The sequence below is a fragment of the Amaranthus tricolor genome, chromosome 6 (genome assembly GCF_026212465.1).
Source record: "Amaranthus tricolor cultivar Red isolate AtriRed21 chromosome 6, ASM2621246v1, whole genome shotgun sequence".
NCBI classification, from domain to species: Eukaryota; Viridiplantae; Streptophyta; class Magnoliopsida; order Caryophyllales; family Amaranthaceae; genus Amaranthus; species Amaranthus tricolor.
The window spans coordinates 23,001,661-23,023,016 of record NC_080052.1 but is presented as its reverse complement, the minus strand read 5'-3'; the positions used below and the strand labels follow the sequence as shown (position 1 = coordinate 23,023,016).

The window sequence follows — 21,356 nt, the reverse complement described above, 5'->3', positions numbered from 1 at the left end:
TTAAAAATACATCGACTTGTAATTACCTATTCTAATGTCTCTAGTGCAATTACAACAAACAACAACTCAAAAATAAAGGAAAAAAAAAAATTAATTATTTGTCCGCAGTTAGTAACTGCGAACAGATATAAAAGACAAAACAGATTGTTCGCAGTTACTAACTGCGAACAGCTCTTTTGTCTTTTATAGCTGTTCGCAGTTAGTAACTGCGAACAGCTCTTTTGTCTTTTATAGCTGTTCGCAGTTACTAACTGCGAACAGCTCCAAAGCACAGCTTTGGGGTTCGGACGCTTACTTTTGGGAAACGTTTACATTTTCGCTTATTTGCTTCATTTTTTTATTTTTTCGCTTAAATTTTTCTAAAATTCAAAAAGGTTCACCAAAGCGTAAATCAGTTAGTAGCATGTCTTCTTGTGATAGTTTGGGTTATGGGTTTGAGACTTACCATAATATTTTTGTCTTCTGTTAATTTTTAAATGGTCATCAACTGTCCTTATTTTTCTAAACATCAAAATATAAATAGGACCCCTATACTCACTCTTTGAACTTCCCCTCCTATTTTGTTGGAATATTTTATTTGCGTACACTTTATAAGTCATTAGAGTCATTCCTCCCATGAGTGTATGTATGGTTTTGAAATTATATCTCTTTGGTTTATAAATTATGTATACCTCATTTTTTACGTCGTGAATGTTTAAACTTTCCTTGATCGTTAAATAAAGGTATATTCCAACAAAAATGAATCGAAAGAAGATGGAGATGGAAAGGCAAATAAGAGTAATAGTGATGGACTAAATAGAGAAAAGGAAGCAATCACTAAAAACAGGGAACTACAAGTACAAGAATGACCTTCTAGGTATAATGTTGGAATCTAATGAAAAGGAGATCAAAGAACATGGAAGTGGGATGACAATGACTGATGTAATTGAGGAGTGTAAATTGTTTCATTTGGTTGGAAGACACCACTGCTGCCTTACTTTACATGGACTATGCTTCTATTAAGTCAATATCAAGATTGGCAAACTAAAGCAAGGGAGGAAGTTTTGGAGCGCTTTGGAAAGGATAACATCCCTGATTTTGATTCTCTTAATCACCTTAAATTGTAAGCATCAGTCTTTAACTTTTAGTTGAGTTGATTATTTTCATAGCTATTGTATTGGAAGCCAACGTAACGTGACTGATGGTCACGGGTTGGATTTTCATAATCTATCTCTAATTTGAAAATGAAATATTAAGCGTCAAGTATGTGGAGAGCAAGTGCTAAACCATACTTTTAACCCATATGACCTTTATGTGAGGGTGTGTGATTGAGTATACAACGCATTATAAGGGCTTAAACCATTGATTTAAACTTTTATTTGAATTGGTTTTTAGATAATTTTCTATTTTTATACTTTTTTGAGTCAAAATTCTAAAACTAAGCTTATTTGAAATTTTATGAATTTAAGTTTTAGTTTTGTAATTTTATCTTATGGAACTGTCAAAAAATATTCATGTGCTTAGTTTCTAAACTTGAAATATCATGACATGCATAATCTTTATACTTGAAGAATGATGACATGATTTACTGTAGGTTACAATGATGATCCATCAAAACAGCAATCTAAAGAAGTTACGTTTTATTACATGGGATAGAGTTTAGTTTGCCAACACATCTTGTACATCGAGATCTAGAACGTTGGGGCAATGATGCAAATGAGTTTAATCCAAGTCGATTTTCTAAGGAAATGTCAAATGCAGCTAAAGTACCCGGCTCATTTTTCCCATTTGGTGGCAGACCTCGAGTTTGCATTGGACAAAACTTTGCATTGATAGAAGCTAAGTTTGCTTTGACAAGAATTGTTCAACGCTTCTCATTTGAGCTATTCCCATCCTATGCACATGCTCCTAGATGTCTTGTCAGCATGGAACCCTAATTTGGTACCCCTCTTATTTTGCGTAAGAACTAGAAATATGTCTACGGTTTTTTACGTGTATGGGGAAAGATTATATAGCTTTCCCTAGGGGAGCTTGATTAATAAACCTAGGTTGCGACTAGATAGTGACACAACATTTAGGTCGCTTCACGCGACTAAAGCCTTATGTGTAGCCGTTTGGTTGCTAATCTTAACGACTTAGCTTAATTAGTCTTGAAGTCCTTAGTTATTTGTAGTGTTGTAATTGACATTCTCCATCCATTCGTCACATAATTATCCCGTAGGCCCACTCGTGTAAATAAACCCACAGGGCACCTATTGACTTGGGCCCACAAAATCAGGAATAATGAACGTTGATTTGCATACACACTTGATAAGCTTCACTCTTTCTCAAAACATCGCAACAGAAAATCTACTTTCATGCTTTCCAACCATCACACGATATTTCAAAATACTCTTACATTTTTGGCGACAAAAATGTTTGCGACAAAGGGTTTTGTCGCTAAAAGCTTTCTTTATGTAATCTTGGTCTAGCCATTGAGAGTTGAGAATACCTATTGGCTATTGCTAGCTACAAGCTCTAATCTGGTACATACTACTGTTGGAAGTTGGAACCTTTGTTACTTTGAACGACATTTGATTTGAAATGAGAACAGGAACAAGGGAATTGGAAACGATTGGATACGAGATACTTTATGTATTAAAAAATATATTTGAAAACAAAATTAATAAAATGATTTTTTGCTTTAAGAAATTCTTTTTAAGTGGAATTTTATTAGTTTTTTAGGTTTCATCTTGTTTTGTCCTTCTTTTTTTTGTCCTATACCGGAACGTCACTTTGAGTGATTTTGGTCGCGTTTCGTGGTGATTGGGTACAAATGTTCTCGGATCGTGAAACGTAACAACGTTCCATGTAACCATGGTTGAAACACCTCTTACATTGTTAAGTCTTATCAAAGATTGGTCATATTTATAATTATTGTCATCATACAGTATTTCGAACAAATTGGAGTTTAGGAGAAAGAAGGTAGCGGACAGACAACCTACCCGTACCCCCTTCAAGAAAATGGCAAAGAGGACTGCGCCCAATCAAAGATTGGTAGCCAAACTAATTCATCTTATAATCACTAGACTTATAATTGCTCACACTGTAAATGTTCCAAGCATTTAATCCAAGACCTTGGCCTTCACAATATTGGTTGTACTCCTCTCAACTCCCATAGCTGCTAATCTTGTGCAACATGATCGTATGTATAGTGCTCTTGGTTACACAGTAATCCAACTTTAACAAATAGAATCAAATTTGATTTTTAAGAGAAATTTGAATCAAATTTCTCATATTAAACCCTAATTTTATAGCTCGCTTTTTTTCACCATATTAATCTCCCCTCGTGAAGAATTATAAGGGTCTCATCCACTTGATAAATACATTAGGCTACTAATAATTACAATTAATGAATGAACGTATATATAGAAAAGAAGAGAAAATGAAATGATTCTCATAAAACACAAATGAAATCAGCCTCATTCTAAAGTAGTCTAGAAACGAAAACCCGATTTCTAGACCTCCTGATCTAGAAATGATGTCCTTTCTTCCTCTTACACCTCAATACCTCCATTCATCACTTCCTTAAGAACATCGAGAATAGAGATTATAAACTTTTCAGTATACAAAACTTTTTTATTTTATCATATCCAAAAAAAATATTGGCCTTATGATGAGAAATAATGTCATTTCTTAGGATGAGGGGGACAAACTAGGGAAAATACATTTCACTAGTAAGGGTAGATTCGTTTAGATAGGATAATATAGCTAAAGTTCATTTAATTGTTAAAAGACTTTAAAGTTTATTTTGCATACAATAAGTTTGATATAGAACTAATGCATACTAATTTTATTATGCATCAGTCTTAATTTTATTTCATTAACTCACGCACTCTTTATTTTTCAGTTTTTATTTTTCAGTCAAACGTACATTTTTTATTCTCAACTCCGATCCTTTGACCTACAATCATATTAAGGTATAAAGTGCTTGAACACGTAGATTGATCATTATGCAAGACGTTTTCTTATTTTGCACACTTGTAGTTGTGGGATAGTGATAAAGATTAGTTGAAAAATAAAGCAATAATAGAATTTGGTAACATCTAACATGCCTTGTGAAATTCCATGTTGATTCAAATATGTGGGGCCATGAAGGAAGGACTTGATTTGTACATGACCAAATTTCAAAATTCACAAGAAAAGAGAAATTTGTTGTAGTAGTACAAGTCAAAAGAAGGGTAACCACTAACCAGCCACCTTTACAAAATACTCTCAAGTCTCAAGTAGAAAGCAAAAAATCAGCAACGATTAATTGCTTGAAACTTTTAACAGGTGGCAGAATCATGTGACATTTAGCTTTGTGCAGATGATATCACCCGTTCGATCTTGATTCTTAAGTTGTCCTTGTCTTGCTCTTCCGCCTGATAATATAACCATACACAAAAGTCAACACTCAAAAAAAAAAAAAAAGTGTAAATTGTTTTATGAAATATATAATGTTATTATCCTCATGGTGATGAAAATATTTTTTGTTAGTAAACTTCTATTAATCTATACCAAAACTTTTAGTAGGGCCTAATAGCCTAACGAACTTACCAATACTAATTTTAATTTTTTTAAAAATTTTACGACTAAAAATTAAATTTTTATAAAAATTGATAGGGCCAAGACCTCAACTCCCTTACCACCCGGGGTTCGCCTATGTTCAATATCAACTCTCCAAATGATAATATATTAGATAGCATATTAGAAAAAAAAGAGATGAATAAAGTTGAACAAGCATGACTATTATATTTTTTGTGACTATTATACTTTCTTAATTACTAAAACTAGACTAATTTTTTTATAAAAAAGCGCTTGTGGCTCAATATCTGCATGTTGAGCAGAAGGTTAAGGGTTCGATCCCTACTGGACGCAGGTATCAGCTGGGGGTTTTTAACTGCGCGCATTCTCTTTACTCCCTCTTTGAAGAGAACAAATATAGTTTGTCCGCATCTTTCAGAAAAAACAACCTCCACCCGAACTTTGCCTTGTGCAGGATAGTACTACTGGGGTCTGGGAGTGTCTTACCTTACCTTACACTAATCTTTTATTATTATTTTTACTATTTTATACCTAGAGCCAAATAAATAGATTTTTACTAGAAAAGCTCAAAATATCATCTAGGTTTTCTACATTTAAAGAAACAATCGGCTTGTTTAATACTCCTTCCACTATTTTAATTGTCACATTTTCTTATTTGGCAAAACTATATTAATTGTCACATTTCTATTTTTGTCAATCTTTTTTTTACCTAAATATCCTTAGTTCACGCAAGTAATTACGAATATACCTCCATATACCTTACTTACCCAACTACCCTTCACTACTTACCCTTCACTAATTACCCTTCACTACTTACCCAATTACCACCTTTTTAATGGATCCCACACTACCCTTAATAACCGTGCCCAAGCAAATGGGACAATTATATTGGTGTAGAGGGAGTATATAGTGTACGTTAGTATACATTCAATACACAGTGATAAATTCTTTCTAAAATACTTGTGAGTTGTGATGATCAAAAAAATATCTTTTATTGTAATTATATTTATTTATAAGATAAATTATATAGATTTTTAGACGGCTCATAGAGAAAGTCTTTACTCAAGTATCTAGGAATCCTAAATGCATGTGCCAAAAGACCTTGATTTAAATGTTTATTGTTCAAGATTGGTATCACCCAAACAAAACGCTGTTTGATATACTAGTTTTCCTTAGTTTTGTTAAATGCCAATGGATGATTTTGTCTTCAAATATGGCCCAAACTTGGAGGTTTAAGTCCTAAAATTTTAGCTCATGACTCATCGGTTTTTTTTTAATTATATTTAGAAATTTTATTTTTTTAATTTTATTTATACAATTTATTTTCTATTTATTTATTTTCAAATATATATTTTTTAGAAAAAAAAAACTTATTTTCTCTTTGTAACGATCTTAGAGATACTACAACATATATACTTTTAGTGGGATATATTTAAGTGACATTTAATTTAAATGTTACCACTCTAAATTTTTAATGGTATATATAGTAGATTTAGTACATTTATTAGACCTTATAGGAGCATGATAAAATAGCATATTAAAGCTTTTCGCAATATAAAATCTAGTGACATTGCTCATAAATATCACTATAGACTATAGTAACAATTACATATGTCACTAAAGGTCAAATAACGTGTCACTAAATCACTTTATAGTAAAACTTAAAATAAAAACCAATAATTATTACACTAAAAATATAAATTAGTGGCATTTTTATTGTCACTAAATCGCAAAAAATTAATTTTGTTGTAAAAATTAATTGTTACACTAAGGAACATCACATTTGTCGCCCTGTGCTACCAAACACAAATTCTATTGGTCTTTTGAATTAGCATTAAAAAAAACACAAACATACATGACGGGTCTACTAATAAAGTAAAACCCATTAAAGTAGGGGCCAAGCGATAAATACAATCTACATAATGTCAAATGTCAATTTATGAGCATTTATGTGGTGTTCAAAATACTTGTAAGTAGTTACTCTATCTATTATTTAATTGTTTACTTTTAATTTTAAAATGCAAAACAGTATAAATTATAACGTTTAAAATATTTTGCATAAATTATAACCTCTAAAATAATAAATGTAACACTAAATATTCTAAAATAATGTGTTTTTTAATATTTTTTGTTTTCATTTATTTTTCTCATTTATTTTTTTGCATAGATTTTAATACAAATTTAAAAGTCAAATAATCTTAATTGTGGGTTATTAAAAATTCTAAAAAAATTACATTTAGAAAATATATATTAAAAGGAAACTATTAAAATCTCACGTGAACATGTTTTTTATATAGATCGATGAAAAATCATAGTCAAAATTAAATATAAAATTCGTAAATTCTATTTAAAAATAATAATCCCTCCTATTTAGCTTATGTGTCTCATTTCCTTTTATGGTCAAGTCACCTTAATTGTCCCAATTCTATTTTTGATATGTGTTTTTGACTTTTATACCCTTAGTAACTTTATCCTATTTTCAATTATACCCTCTATTGCCCATACTAATTTTTCTTTCTTAGATTAAAAAACTCATAATATCACTCTTTTTCCTACCCTTAAGGTCCTACTTTTAATTCTCCTTAAAATATGTAAAAAGTTAAATGGAACTTTTAAGGTGAATAAGAGGGAGTATATGAAAACGAAGAGAGTGAATATCTCCTATTAAGCAGCTACGTCAAATACACGATTGACATATATTGAAAAAAACAAAAGAACGAGGAGGGGCCAAAAAGAAACAAACCTCAAGAAAGACAGTCTTCAAGAGCCTACCAGAAAAAGCAGTGATATGCGCTGTAATTATTTTAAGCTCTAAAGACTCAAATATTTCACACAATTTGACCATTGTGCCCTCTTCTTTACTGCAGGTCAAGCTCACTACTATTGTCCTTTCTCCCACGTATGACACCCTTACCTGCACATCCATTTTCAATTAAAATTATTAACTTAACTAGAGTCGTCTAGTAAATTTTGGGAATCTATATCAATTTTATTTTATAAATTTCTTTACGATTTAAGAAAAAAAAATATATAAATATTAGTACTCTCTCCTATTTAGAGTAATTGTTTTATTTTTTTATTTGGCAAATTCATATCAATTGTCTCATTTTCTTTTTTGTCAATGATTTTTTATCTAAATATCTTTAGTTTACACACGTAATTATGAAAATATCCCTATTTCTACTACTTACCCAATTAATCCATCACTTAAAAAATCTCAACTACTACCTTTTTGGTGGATCCCATCCAACTCTTAATATCCGTGTCCAACCAAATGGGACAATTACTCTTAATATCCATGCCCAACCAAATGGAACAATTACTCTGAATAGAAGGGAGTATATGATAAAATCTCTTAGTTTATTAAACTTATAATATTTATCTCTTTAATATTTTATTATTCTCGTGTAAAATAATATAAATATGTTTGTGGTAATTATAACAACGAATCAATTAAATATAACAATGTTCTTTTGGGGCTCTTATAATAGGGTCATATATTATAGATCGCGTTACATATGTTAATCGACAGCCATGAATTTAACTTCAAATCCACTCCACTCTCAATACTTTTCATTTCTATAATCATTTATTGCTCTAGTTTTTTATTAAAATCTAAAAAAAAAAATCAATATCTGAAATATTAAGTGTTTGTTGACAGATGATTTGTGACCAGAGCTATTTGCTGTTTGACCAGTAGAAAATATTGACCGATAAACTAGTGAATTTGATTACTAAAATGGCTAACAGTTGAATTGCTAAAATGGCAAGAGTTAAAAAACAAAAAAAAAAAAAAACTAATGAATTTGATTACTTATATTACCTCTCCTATTCGGCCTAAAAGTTTCATTTAACCGGAGATATTTGTTGATACACTATTTTCTTATTAATATTTTTAATTAGGGATAATTAAAAATTATAGTAAGTTTATATTGATAAACATTGTATCGAGACAAATTAAAAATCTCAAATTATTATGTTTTAGCTTATAAATTAAGAATACAATGGGGATGTTTGGCAAACAGTTGATTGTAACATCCATCATTTTTTTTAAAAAACTAATAATAATAATAATAAATAAAATAAATAAATTTCAGAAATTTTAAAAATTAAAAAAAAAATATAACTCCCCATTAACAAATAACTTCCCACTTCTCCCTCTAAATCTCATAACCAACCTCACATAACTATTATAAATTAAACCAATTACCCTTAATTTCATTCACATTATTACTCACACTTCCCTCTTCTCCTACAAACTACTTCCTCCATCTTCCAATTGCTTAAAATTCAGTCAAGAAAACGCAAGATTTTGATATTAAAGACAGCGGATTCGTAGACAGAGATTATTAGGAGCGTACGTTGTCTAGGATCGCGTGACAAGGTAATTCTCAATGTTCATCTAATTATAACTATCCCGTTAGTATTATGTGCTAAGTGATAATTAATGTGTTTAAATAGAATGCATGATTTTATATGACATTATTTTATATGATGCTATGTTTTAAATATTCTCAAATTATAATTACTATTATTTTTGTCAAACTTGAATTTATAATTATTATTTTGATAAAATTTATATTATTATTTTGATATCGAAATTTGATACGATTTATGTGAAAGAGAAATATTTATAATATTAATTCCTATTGCCACCAATTGATGTTAGAATGGTGATTTGAAAAATGAGATTTCAATTGGATATTCCTAAGATATATATTTATTGGGAAAAATTATGATCATAAAATAAAATGTATAATGTATGTTTATGTGCTCGCGACTAATTATTAAAATATATTAAATCACGTAAAGTGTAACATGAGGGAAATGAAGCTCTTATATTTGTTGTGATCCAAATATAAGGGTGATGAACAGGTTGTCCTGTTTGGTTAGTATAGCTACCGACAGGTATTATTATTTCTGATACTTGATACGATGTTTGGTCTTTCTTCTATTTGTTGTGATCCAAGTAGAAGGGGTGTGCACACTAGGGTTCCCTGAGACTACTCTGCTGGCCTTGAATTATTTGGGGTGACGACCTCTTGATGAAGTAGGTATAGGGGTAAAGCCTCGGCCTACTGGCGTTCTCGTTCCCTCAAATTAAAAATTGATTATGTGTTTGTCATTATTAATTATCAAATTAATAAATTGGTTTATGTGATATTATATATATTGTTTTCTCAAATTGTTTTCTATTAAACTCAGCTATATGTTATAATCTAAAATTATTTCCAATTTGATTATATTTTATTTTTTTAAATCATTTTTAAACTTAATTGTTTTACGGGATGGAGTTGGAATTACTCAATTTCCTGATTTTTGGAGTTCTTCCCTTGTTTTTCTTGCATTCTTATGTTGCAGGTTATTGATTGCGTGGGAATTGTGGAGTGAGGATCACTTAGAAATATAGCTTTTACTAGAGTCGTATTTCAGTTTAAATTTTCTTTTGTTGTTTAAATTTTATATAGACGTAGATTGCGTTTCAGTTTTCTCTTATGTTGTAAGACCTTTTGTTGGATTTAAAGTTATTAAGTTATTTCTTAGTCGTTAAGCCTTACATTTATTTTATTAGAAATAGATGTGGCGTTAACACTCCTATGAGTAGGTTTTGGCTTATGTTTTTCATTAAAGGTGTTTTCAAAAGTCTGACCTATTCCGAGGGTGTTACATTGATAGTCGATTACAGCGGCTATTTTGACTAGTTGATTTTATTAACTGGTTTGGCCAAATGATTTTAAACCCACTACTATGAGCAACTTATTCAAAAATAGTTTATTCATATCAATAAGCTGTTTGAACCTGCTAATTACCATATATTAGCATTAGCCGGTTTGACTTCTCAACCCTCTATTTACATCAAAATAAGCTAAAATTTCCAATAAGCCATTTTACCAAACTCCCCAACATAATTTTAAAGTGATTTATAAATAATGTTAAAAGTTAAATTAAACACTTATGCAGAATAAAAGGTAAAGTAATACATAATTGAGGAATAGAGTACTCACTTCTAAGTCATTAATGGGAGATGATCTGCATAAAGCATTGGATTGATAATGGTGTTTGCGATTATCATGAGATTCAGGCCTCTTCTTCTTGGATTTCATAATCAAAGCAGACAATTGTTGGTCATAATCCCTCACTGAAAATGAATTATTATCATAATTGCCATTGTTGGATCGCCGTTGCTCCAAATCTAATATTTCTGCTTTGATTTTCTTCTCTTCATCTTGGAGTTCTTTTATGTAGTTTATTGCATCCTTTATTATTGAAGCTTTATCCATCTAATTATTAATATCAAACCAAATTAATTTTAATCACTTCATTATTATTTTTTTTGAAATAATATATATACAGATATCAGTGTCTAAATCTAGCTAGTGAAATTAATTTACCTCGCATTCAAGCAATTATTGGTAAGTTACAAGTATCTATGGTTGTAGATTAGCAAGGGCAAAACGAACTACTGTTTAGGATCCAAATTTGTAAGGTATAAAAATTTTATTTTCATATACATGATTAATATTAACTTGAATTAAATTTAGATATAATTTACATTTTTCACTAAATAATTTGTATTATTAATGCTTTTTATATAAAATGGTTTAAGTATCAACGTTTTTTTAACATAAAAAATATTATTCATTACGCCTTAAGTTTTAAAGAGCCCTTATTATCTTTCATTTTGCGGCCCAAAAATAAACGCGACAACCTTGCAAATATAGGTTGTTTAACAAATGTCTCTTAAATGGAATTGTTAGCCGGCTTAATCGACTGAACATATTGACTTGTAAGTCAAATGTTAAAAAGTTAAAGTCAATTGTCTAAATAAATTGTTACTCCCTCATATTTATCCAATGTGTCATATTTGACTTTTTACCATTTTTTAGGTGGTCAAATGGGACTACATATGTAAGAAAAAATTATAGTGTTTTTAAATTTTAATAGGGGTAAAGTGAAATTAGTAGGTATAAAGGTGTAAAAAAGTTAAGTTTAATAAACATAAATTGACAAAGTTAACATACTCAAAATAAAAATAAGACATTTAGGGTGACTTGAATAAATAAGTGAATATGAGGGAGTATTAAAATGTTTGGTTTAGTGGTTGGGTGTTGACGGTATTGGTAAATAAGGGTGGGAGAATATTTAATGACTCTTAATTATGGATATCTCCTATGAGGCTATGATAATAAAAGGAATACATTAGATATAATAATGATGATAACTTACTTATGGATATCAATTTATATGGGGGATTTTGAGATTTTATTTTTTTCTTGTTTTGTTTGTTTTAATTATTAATAGAATGTATTTTGTTTTTTACAATGATTTATGAATCGTCGTGATCACTTAGAATTTCATAGTTTTTTTTTGCTAGAACAAACACTTTTTTTTCCTTTTGCGTGAGTGTCAAACCAAAATAAAAAAAATTAATTTTTTTTTAAAAAAAAAATATCTGCTAAAGCCTAAATACAGGGAAATTTGTTGTACACAAGATGAACAACATAATCACTATTAGAACCAATTGAGGAAAACTTTGCAAAATTTTATTAGTATCCCAACAGTCAATACTCTGTCCCTGTTCCAATGAGATTAAAAATATAGAGGAAGTAAGTGATTTTAAGAAAATTATAAAATGTTTGAAATATAATATTAAAGAGAGAATGAATTATATAAATAATATTAAATAAAATTATACATGTAATTGAGATTTAAAAAGTGATAAAATCCTTAATGAGATAACCCTAAACAAAAATAAAAAAAAGATCGTTTCGTATGAGACTGTCTCACTATAAGACGTGTCCATATATTAGTTCATTTCTTTAATTGATTACTTTAAGATTGATCGTTTTAAAATTATAAGTAATCACCCTAAAACTAAAAAATAATTATTTTAAAATTATAAGTGATCACTTTAACATTATAAGTGATCACTTTAAGATAGAATGTGTGTATTGGATCAACCCAATAGAAATGGTCTCACCGTGAGACCCTCTCATTTAATAATTAGTGAAATACAAATTAACAAAATGAGTAATGCACTCTTTGTCTCTTCAAATCACTATAAGAAGTTTAGAACCATTTTGAGAATAACTGCAAAAAATTTAAATGTGTGAGTAATATTAGGAAAGAATTTAAATATTTTCTCAATTTCATTATATTTGTAATTAATAGAAATATTTTTCAATATAACATGTTATAATTAGTTTCATTATATTTGTAATTAATAGGAATATTTTTCCATACAACATGTTACAATTAGTTAGAGTATTTTAAACGGAAAGTATTAGAATTAGTTAGAGTATTTTAAACGGAAAGTATTATAGAGTTGAAATAAAAAATAATAATGTATCCAATTCCAAATAAAAAAATAATGAAAAATTAGTACTGAATCAACCCAAAACAAAATTGGTTAGAAATTGAGTTAGATAAAAACAACATTAAAAAAAGAGTTAGATAAAAAAATAAAAAATAAAAAAAGAAATTGAGTTAGACAAAGATACTATTTTCTAAACTAGTGAATATGCACTCTTGAAATCAAACAAATAATTAAAAGTCAAAACCTTATCAAGACGTAGTAGATACCAGATTTTCGAACATTATACGAATTTTGTTGCAAAATCATTTACCAAAAGACAAGAAATAATACCTTCAACGTATTCTATATGTATGGATTATCTATCACTTTTTCTTAACCCAAGCTTTGATTTTTAGTGAAATATCAGGTATAATATTCACGATGATATTTCAAATTATCCAACTAATTAAATAATTAAAAATAATTTCGTACAGATTATCCATAAATTTTCATCACCCAATTTTCTGATTTCAAACGTGAAATAATTTGCCAAAATCGATATGATGCTAAGAACTTAGATGAACGATGCAAACGACAAAGAATAAAACAACGTTTGATAATGTAAACTTGCAAAGAGACACAAAGATTTAGGGAGGTTCATCCAAATATGACTACGTCCTCCGTCGTGTTGTGTTTGATAATGTGTTTGAGTGAGTATAAGAGCTCTATTTATAGTACTACGTACATTCAATGATAATTGCTCACTTAATAGATGCTTAATATTAAATAATGAATGATATGAAACAGTTCCAAAAACTTGAAAGGTCAAAAACCAGCATCTTAGGCATGTTAGAGGAATTGCTCAACCAAAACAGAGAGCTCGCTCGATCGAGCGGTTTGGTCAAGCGACCATCAGACTTTCTCTGTCAAATTCTCAATCATTAAGTTAACAACTTAATCATCCACATTACCATACTCATTGGATTCCAAACCCAAGAGTCACGTATAAATGCACACATCAATTGTGGACTCAAGTCACACCATTCAAGATATATTCATAACAAAACAAAATATTGATGATGATGATATTTCAAATTACCCAATTAATTAATTAATTAAAAATAATTCTTATTTCATTTTATGAGATTGCAATATTTTTTTTGAAATCTATTGTATAGATTTGCGAAATGTTAATATCTAAATTAATTGAAAAATAAAGTTGAAGAGTACCTTAGTAATGTTGGGAACAACAGCTCGAAGAGCAAAAAGACGATCATTAAGCTTTTGACGACGAATTTTTTCCGAAACAACATTCTTAGAAGACGCCATGGATGAACCATTATTACCATCTGGTGAGCTTGAATCATTCTCATAGTAACATGATAAGCTATCATCAAATCCCAAACTGCTACAAATTATTAAAAATATAATTAAATAATTTATGATAATTGCAAAATCAAAGAAAAAAAGAATGAATTAAAATAAAAAGAGAAGAGAAAAGAATAAATTAATTACCAATTAAAATCTTGAGTTGGAAGATGATACATGGTAGTATAGTCAGTTTCCCAGTATAGTGGATGGTAATCATCACCATAAATCTCCATTATCTTTTTTTAGTAATTATTGTGATGATTACAATTATTTGGCACCTGATAAAACTACTTTTCTTTTTAACAAAGATTTCGGTTCAATGGGAAGCAGGAAGCTTTTTGTTTTTGTGATTTTATTTGCTTTATTTACTTGAGGAGTAAGATTTGATGGATGTGTTTTTGTTTAATTTAAAAATGTAATATTATAATGCAGATAATTAAATTGTATGGATGTAACTGAAAGCGAAAAATATTAAATGTTTTAAATTAAGGGGAACGAATAAAAATGATATTATTGGTTGTAGAAATTTTTTTTTGGTTATTTGGAATAAAAATGATTTTTTAAACGAATTGAATGGGTATTTGTATTATTCAATAATATTGTATTATGCTATTAATAAAAGGGGACAAATTAAAAGGACTTTTTAGTGTTGACGAGTGTAATGGAAGGAGGTTAGACTTATGAGTTATGACGGATTGATTGGGATTTTATTTGTCATAAAATAATAATTGAGTCACGTGGAAAATTTGGTGAATTTGTGACCGCGTTAGAAATTTGTCATAAAATAATGTGGATCACTCATGACTGTTAGAACCCCATACATACATTTTTTTTTAAAGTTAAAAATTTATAAAAACATAAATTTTTTCTTTGTGAAATGTTCTTTACAAATAAGCTAAATAGTATAATTAATATAGAACAATTCAAGGAAAAAGTAATATTTTATGGAAAAGTGAAAAACTTTTCTCATTATCATCATCTTACACAGTGTATTCCACCTATAAAAAATGAAAAACTTATTTAAATGAAATAAAAAATAAGTTACATACATAGATAAAATATTTTTTAAAAAAATATGAATTATGATAAAAATAAAAATAAGACAAATTTGACAAGACAAAATTAGGATTTTTTTCCATTACTTAAAATGTAATGGAGGATTTATTACTCAATCCAAAATGGCTATAATTGCTTGATAGAGTTTAAAAGGAAAAATTTTAACATTTTATTTTTTATTTTAAAATATATGTCAAAATTCTAATATAAGTAATGGAGAAAAGTAATGAAGAAGATCCTAGTACGACAAGATAGACTAGTAAAAAAGTGAAACACAATGACGAGAGCCACAAAGTATACGAACTAGAGAACAAAGTAGAAGAACAAAGTAGTGTTACAAGTTACAACTGTATACAAACAATGATTGTTGTTAAATCCTAATCCACACCGTCCATATACTCCGCATTAGATTGTAGGGGAATTCAACAGATCCGCGTAGCGTCGTAGGGATTGGCCGATTGGGATTAGACACTGGGACTGGGAACTGGGAACCGGGAACCGAGGAGAATAGGATATTGTCTTATTCTACTTTTGTGTCCTCTTCTAAAGTTTGCCATTTTTTTAATTCCGTAGCCGCTCTTTTTTTTAATGAAATTATTAAAATGCTCTTAAATTTATTTTTAATTATAAAATTCATCATTATTATTACTAAAGTAAATTTATTAATAATAATAATTTAATTAAAATAAAATATTAATTTAATTAAAAAAAATAATTTTTTAAATCAAAAAATAAACCTAATAACACGTTCTGTGTTAAAATTTGATACATGATCACTTTTTTGCCAAAACTTTTGATAGGAAAATCACATTACGGCAATGTTTGCAACATTAGAACCTAGACCTCAAGATCTTTCTAATGATATATAATCATTGGAAAGATCTTAAAGTCTAGGTTCTAATGCCGCAAACATTGCAATTATATGATTTTCCTATTAAAAGTTATAGTCAAAAGAGTGAACATGTATCAAATTTTAATACAAGCATTTTTTTTTAAATTAACGATTTTTAGTTTTAACTTGTTTTAGTTCAACGAGTGTTCGGAGAGAGTTTTTAGAGAGATGTTAGAGATTAAACGTTTGAAAAGTAACTAGGAGCAATCTTGGAAGTCAATATATAAGGAGTGGTGACAAAATGAAATGAGCCGCGAACTATAATAATGCCCTTTTTATTCATAAATTTTTCTATAGATAGTCTCATCTTTAAATGCGCCTTATACATATTAAATAGTAGTTTAATAATAGTAGTATAAATTATTAACATAGAAACTTCTTTCTCTTATAGGAGTAACACTTTTTTATTTTGTTAAACATTTTGTATTTTTATTTCTGATGATAAGATCTACTCTATCCGTTAGCTTCTTTTCAAATGTCTTATTTAATTTGGGCACATTTATCAACACATTAATACTACCTTAATATCTCTAATTGTGCATAATTAATATTATAAAACTAGATGATAAACCTTATGTTAGGACGAATCAAACAAAATCTCATTTGACTATGTTTAACCTATAGATTAAGAATAAAATACAAATTAAGAGTGTGAATAACATCCAAAATTCAAATGGGCCGTTTGAAAAGAAATAAGGGATTACATTTTTGTATTCTTTACGACGCATTAAATTTATCATTAATTTTCATTTATACATTTTTTTTCACTACTCTATAGAATTCATCTTTGTCTTCATAGGAAAATCTAGTGGGGAGGGAAATTTGGTAGGACAGGGAGAGTATTATCTAACTAGCTTTTTAATTGTTGACACAGATAATGGAAATATGAATGATTTGTAGTATATATTTTTATAAAATATATCATATTATTCCCATAGTATAATGATACTTTGATCGTAAAATGTTTTTTTGCTTACATTTTACATTACCACCTAATTATATCACATCAGAATGAATTTTGTGAAGAAAATAAGATAATTGAAGTAGAACAAGTAGAAGCATTAACCTTGTCAAAAGATTTTTCTACTAAAATTACACTAATTTCTCATATTATTCTCAAAGTTTAATATTGACAACCAACCGAACTGGATAATTATCAGCTTCACTCCATTTGTCACTGGTATGACAAATTAGCAACCGGGATTAGGGATCAGGGATGCTTATTATATGGGTTGAGCATGTATCTAATATTTTAGTCGTCTCCACACTTATTTTTTGTCATTTAGTGTATAATAAATATGATATTAAATAAAGAAATATTAATTATGTCAATGATCTTTAAAAAGAGTTTAATTTGTGGATAATGTTAGGTCGTGAGAATTAGTCACATAATCTCACCGTGACCCACTTGTGTGGACACGAAACGCCCGTGGGCTAGGGCCCACAAATCCACGGGACAAGAGCGTTGGCTTGCACATACACTTGGTGAGGTTCATTGTTTCCCAAAATCATATAGTAGTATGAAGATTAGCCCACCTAATATTTATGCAAGTCAACAACCCACTATTTTATTGATGTGGGATCTTGTCTCACATGTGAAATATTTCCAACAAAAAGGTTGTTTGGGTTTTAAATACTTGATTTGTATTGAATTATAATGATGAATTACACTGATATTTATACATGAACTACTCAGCTAATAATGGAAACAAAAATAACAAGTTATACTACTTTCCTATATTACAAATATACTGATATACTACTTTATTTCCTACACTCCCCCTCAAGTTGGGTCGTAGGATTTCCAATGCCCAACTTGCGCAGGGTTGTACTAAAGGCTTCAGAACTAACAGCCTTTGTGAAAATATCAGCAAGTTGATCCTTTAATCTAACAAATGGTAGACTGATGATTTTCCCTTCAAGTTTTTCTTTTATGAAATGTCTATCAATCTCGACATGTTTCGTTCTATCATTGCTGAACTGGGTTCTCTGAAATGCTGATGGCTGCTTTGTTATCACAGTAAAGCTTACATACTGTCTTTTGTGCAAAACCAAGCTCATTCATGAGTTTTCAAATCCATAGGATTTCTATTATCCCTTTAGTAATTCCTCGAAACTCTACTTCAGTACTTGAGAGAGCAAATACCTTATGTTTCTTACTTCTCCATGTAACCAGATTTCCACCCACTAAGGTAAAGTACCAAGAAGTGAATTTTCTACCATTACAATCTCCCGCCCAATCTGCATCTGTGTAGGCTAGAAGATCTAGGTGATCATTCTTATCGAAGTAAATGCCTGTGCAGCTTGTCCCCTTTAAGTACCTTAGGATTCTCATCATTGCTATCATGTGTTGTATTTGTGGAAGATACATGAATCTACTCACTACTCCTACAACATATGCTATGTCTAGCCTTGTGTGAGACAAGTAGATAAGCTTACCCACCATTCTTTGATATTGTTCCTGATCAGCTAATTCCGTACCATCAAGGATCTGGAGCCCATGATTCGCCACAATTGTGTTTTCAGCTGGTTTACAGTCAAGCATTTCTGTTTCTACCAGGGGATCAAGAATGTACTTCCTTTGATGAATAAAATCCCCTGTTTCGATCTCAAAAACCTCAATACCAAGAAAATATTTGAGGTTACCCAAGTCTTTCATCTCAAATTCCAAGAACAACTTCCTTTTTAGTTCTTTAATTTCCTCTGCATCATTTCCGGTGATAATCATATCATCAACATAGATTATTAGACAACTGATCTTGTGTTTTCCCTTCTTCAGAAACAGTGTGTGAACTGAGTTGCTCTGTCTATACCCAAACTTTTTCATTGCTACGGTAAATCTCTCAAACCAAGCCCTTGGAGATTGTTTTAGGCCATAAAGAGCCCTTTTAAGTCTACACCCTTCTCCTACACTGAACTCTTGGGAATATCCATGTAGTGCTTTCATATACACTTCCTTTTCGATACTTTCATGAAGGAAGACGTTTTTCACATCAAACTGATGAAGAGGCCAATCTTTATTTGCTGCGACGGAGAATAGTACTCGAATGGTGTCAATCTTAGTTACTGGTGAGAAAGTTTCAGAGTAATCAATCCCATATATTTGAGTGTATCCTTTGGCCACTAATTGAACTTTATATCTTTCAACTGTTCCATCTACCTGATATTTAATAGAGAACACCCATTTGCATCCCACTTTTTTCTTTCCTTTGGTAGAACACATTTCTCCCATGTTTCATTTCTCTTTATTGCCATGTGTTCAACTTCCATAGCTTTCCTCCATCTTTCATCTTTGAGGGCTTCCTCGGCAACTTTTGGAATATCGGTAGAGGATAGAGATGTAGTGAAAGCAATGCTATTTGGGATAAGTTTTCTTCACTTATCTTCTGCACAGGATGTTTAGATCGTTGGGCTTTAAACTCCGGATCATACTTCTTTGGAGGAACACCCCTGGTGCTTCTAGGAGGAAGTTCATACCTGTTTGGTATCTCAATATTGGATACAGGTTCTGTTTCACAACTTTCACAATCAATAATTTCATGAGGTTTTAATTCATGAGGTTCAGGAATTACCTCTTGAGTTGTCGAATGCTCATCAGATGGGACTTGAGCGGGCAGAAAAGGAGATACTACGTTTTCACCAACAGGTCTTGCCTACTTGCTCTTTTAGGTCCATATCAATCACAACCAGGTATGTTAGCCAGCTTAGGTCATCACTGCATGTCTCTCCCTGAGGATCACGCTGGGGATAGTAGTAAGACTGTTCAAAAAAGTCATAATCCATGGTGGTATATAACCAGTTTTGGATAGGATCAAAGCACCGATAACCCTTTTGATTAACTCCATATCCGACAAACACATTTAACTGCCTGAGGTTCAAATTTGTTTCTAGCTTGTTTTGAAAGATGTACATAAACTACACAACCAAAGACACGAGGAGGTAAGGAATGTGAGGAGAAAGAAGGAACATGGGAACTCAGGGTATCACATGGAGTTTGAAAGTCTAGGGCTTTTGTGGGAAGCCGATTAATTAAATAGGTAGCAGTAGCAATTGCCTCAGGCCAGAAATGAACAGGGACATAAGATTCAATCATAAGAGATCTGGTAATTTCAAGGAGAATACGATTTTTTCTTTCAGCCACTCCGTTTTGTTGTGGGGTATTAGGACAAGTGCTTTGGTGAAGCATACCATGGTCAGAAATTTTACAAACCTTGGGGGTTATATGCTGGGGCGGGGCCCCATATATCAGAATATATTAGAGCACCTGGGTGGGTAGTATGAGTTATACTAGGAAAATAAGAGCGTTTGTGACTTTTGGCTGAAACACAAGTTTCGCAGGATAGATTCATAGTAGAATTTTTAAGAAACGGAAACAAGCGTTTCAAATAGCGCGAAGAAGGATAACCTAACCTTCGATGCCACACCCATAGTTGATGATCAGGAGACCCACGAGTAAGTATAGCCTAACCGTGTTGAGTCGTTTCATCCACATAGTACAAACCTCCTCGCTCAATACCACGTCCAATAATTTTTCCAATTTAAGCATTCTGCACAATATAACTATCAGACGTCAAGAGAACGATACAATCAAATTTTTTAGTCAATTGACTAATAAACACTAATTTGTGAGAGAGGTTGGAAACAAAAAGACAATTATTTAAACGAACGTTAGGGCAATGTCAATAGTTCCACTTCCTTTAACACTCCCACACTCTCCATTAAATATTTAAATAATAATCTTTTTAGATGTATGTGATGTTAAAAAATTCCAATTATCATAAAACGTGTCACTGGCACACTGACATCACAATCTAAAATCCATTTTCCTTTTGACCCACTTGCGCACATCAAACCCTTACTACTCTTATTTTGGAATTCAGAGTACAAAGAATTAGAAAGGAATTGCTTAGGGGCAAAATATCTTATAAAATTAAAAGAAATTACATATTTTAAGTTATGCTTCTGGGAGTAATTCTCACAAAAAAAAATATTTCTAGAAATTTTAATTTGTACAAATTTATAAGAAAAAACAATCAAAAAATTTAAATTAGATGCATATATACTTCCTCCATCCTACTTATTTACGTTATTTTTATTTTTAGATAATAGTTTATTACGTTTTTTCTCATTTATAAATTTTAACTCTCCTTTAATTTTATTAATATAATTCATTCTCTCTGCAATTATTAATCATAT

At 30.2% G+C, this 21,356-nt stretch overlaps 1 protein-coding gene across 2 annotated transcripts; it reads right to left on the bottom strand.

Moving 5' to 3' along the window:
- Window positions 1–4,048: 4,048 nt before the first annotated feature.
- Window positions 4,049–14,865, bottom strand: LOC130815316 (transcription factor bHLH35-like). 2 transcript variants are annotated; one of them, XM_057681736.1, is made up of 5 exons: window positions 14,357–14,865; window positions 14,072–14,246; window positions 10,551–10,826; window positions 7,289–7,459; window positions 4,049–4,382 (listed from the first exon to the last, which is right to left on the bottom strand). In XM_057681736.1, exons 1-5 carry the CDS (start codon window positions 14,443–14,445, stop codon window positions 4,314–4,316), a joined length of 780 nt encoding a protein of 259 aa, XP_057537719.1. In that variant the 5' UTR covers window positions 14,446–14,865; the 3' UTR covers window positions 4,049–4,313. The 2 variants fall into 2 exon arrangements, with proteins under 2 accessions (XP_057537719.1, XP_057537718.1); XM_057681735.1 differs by having other exon boundaries at window positions 14,072–14,249; window positions 14,357–14,859.
- Between the last annotated feature and the right edge of the window lie 6,491 nt (window positions 14,866–21,356).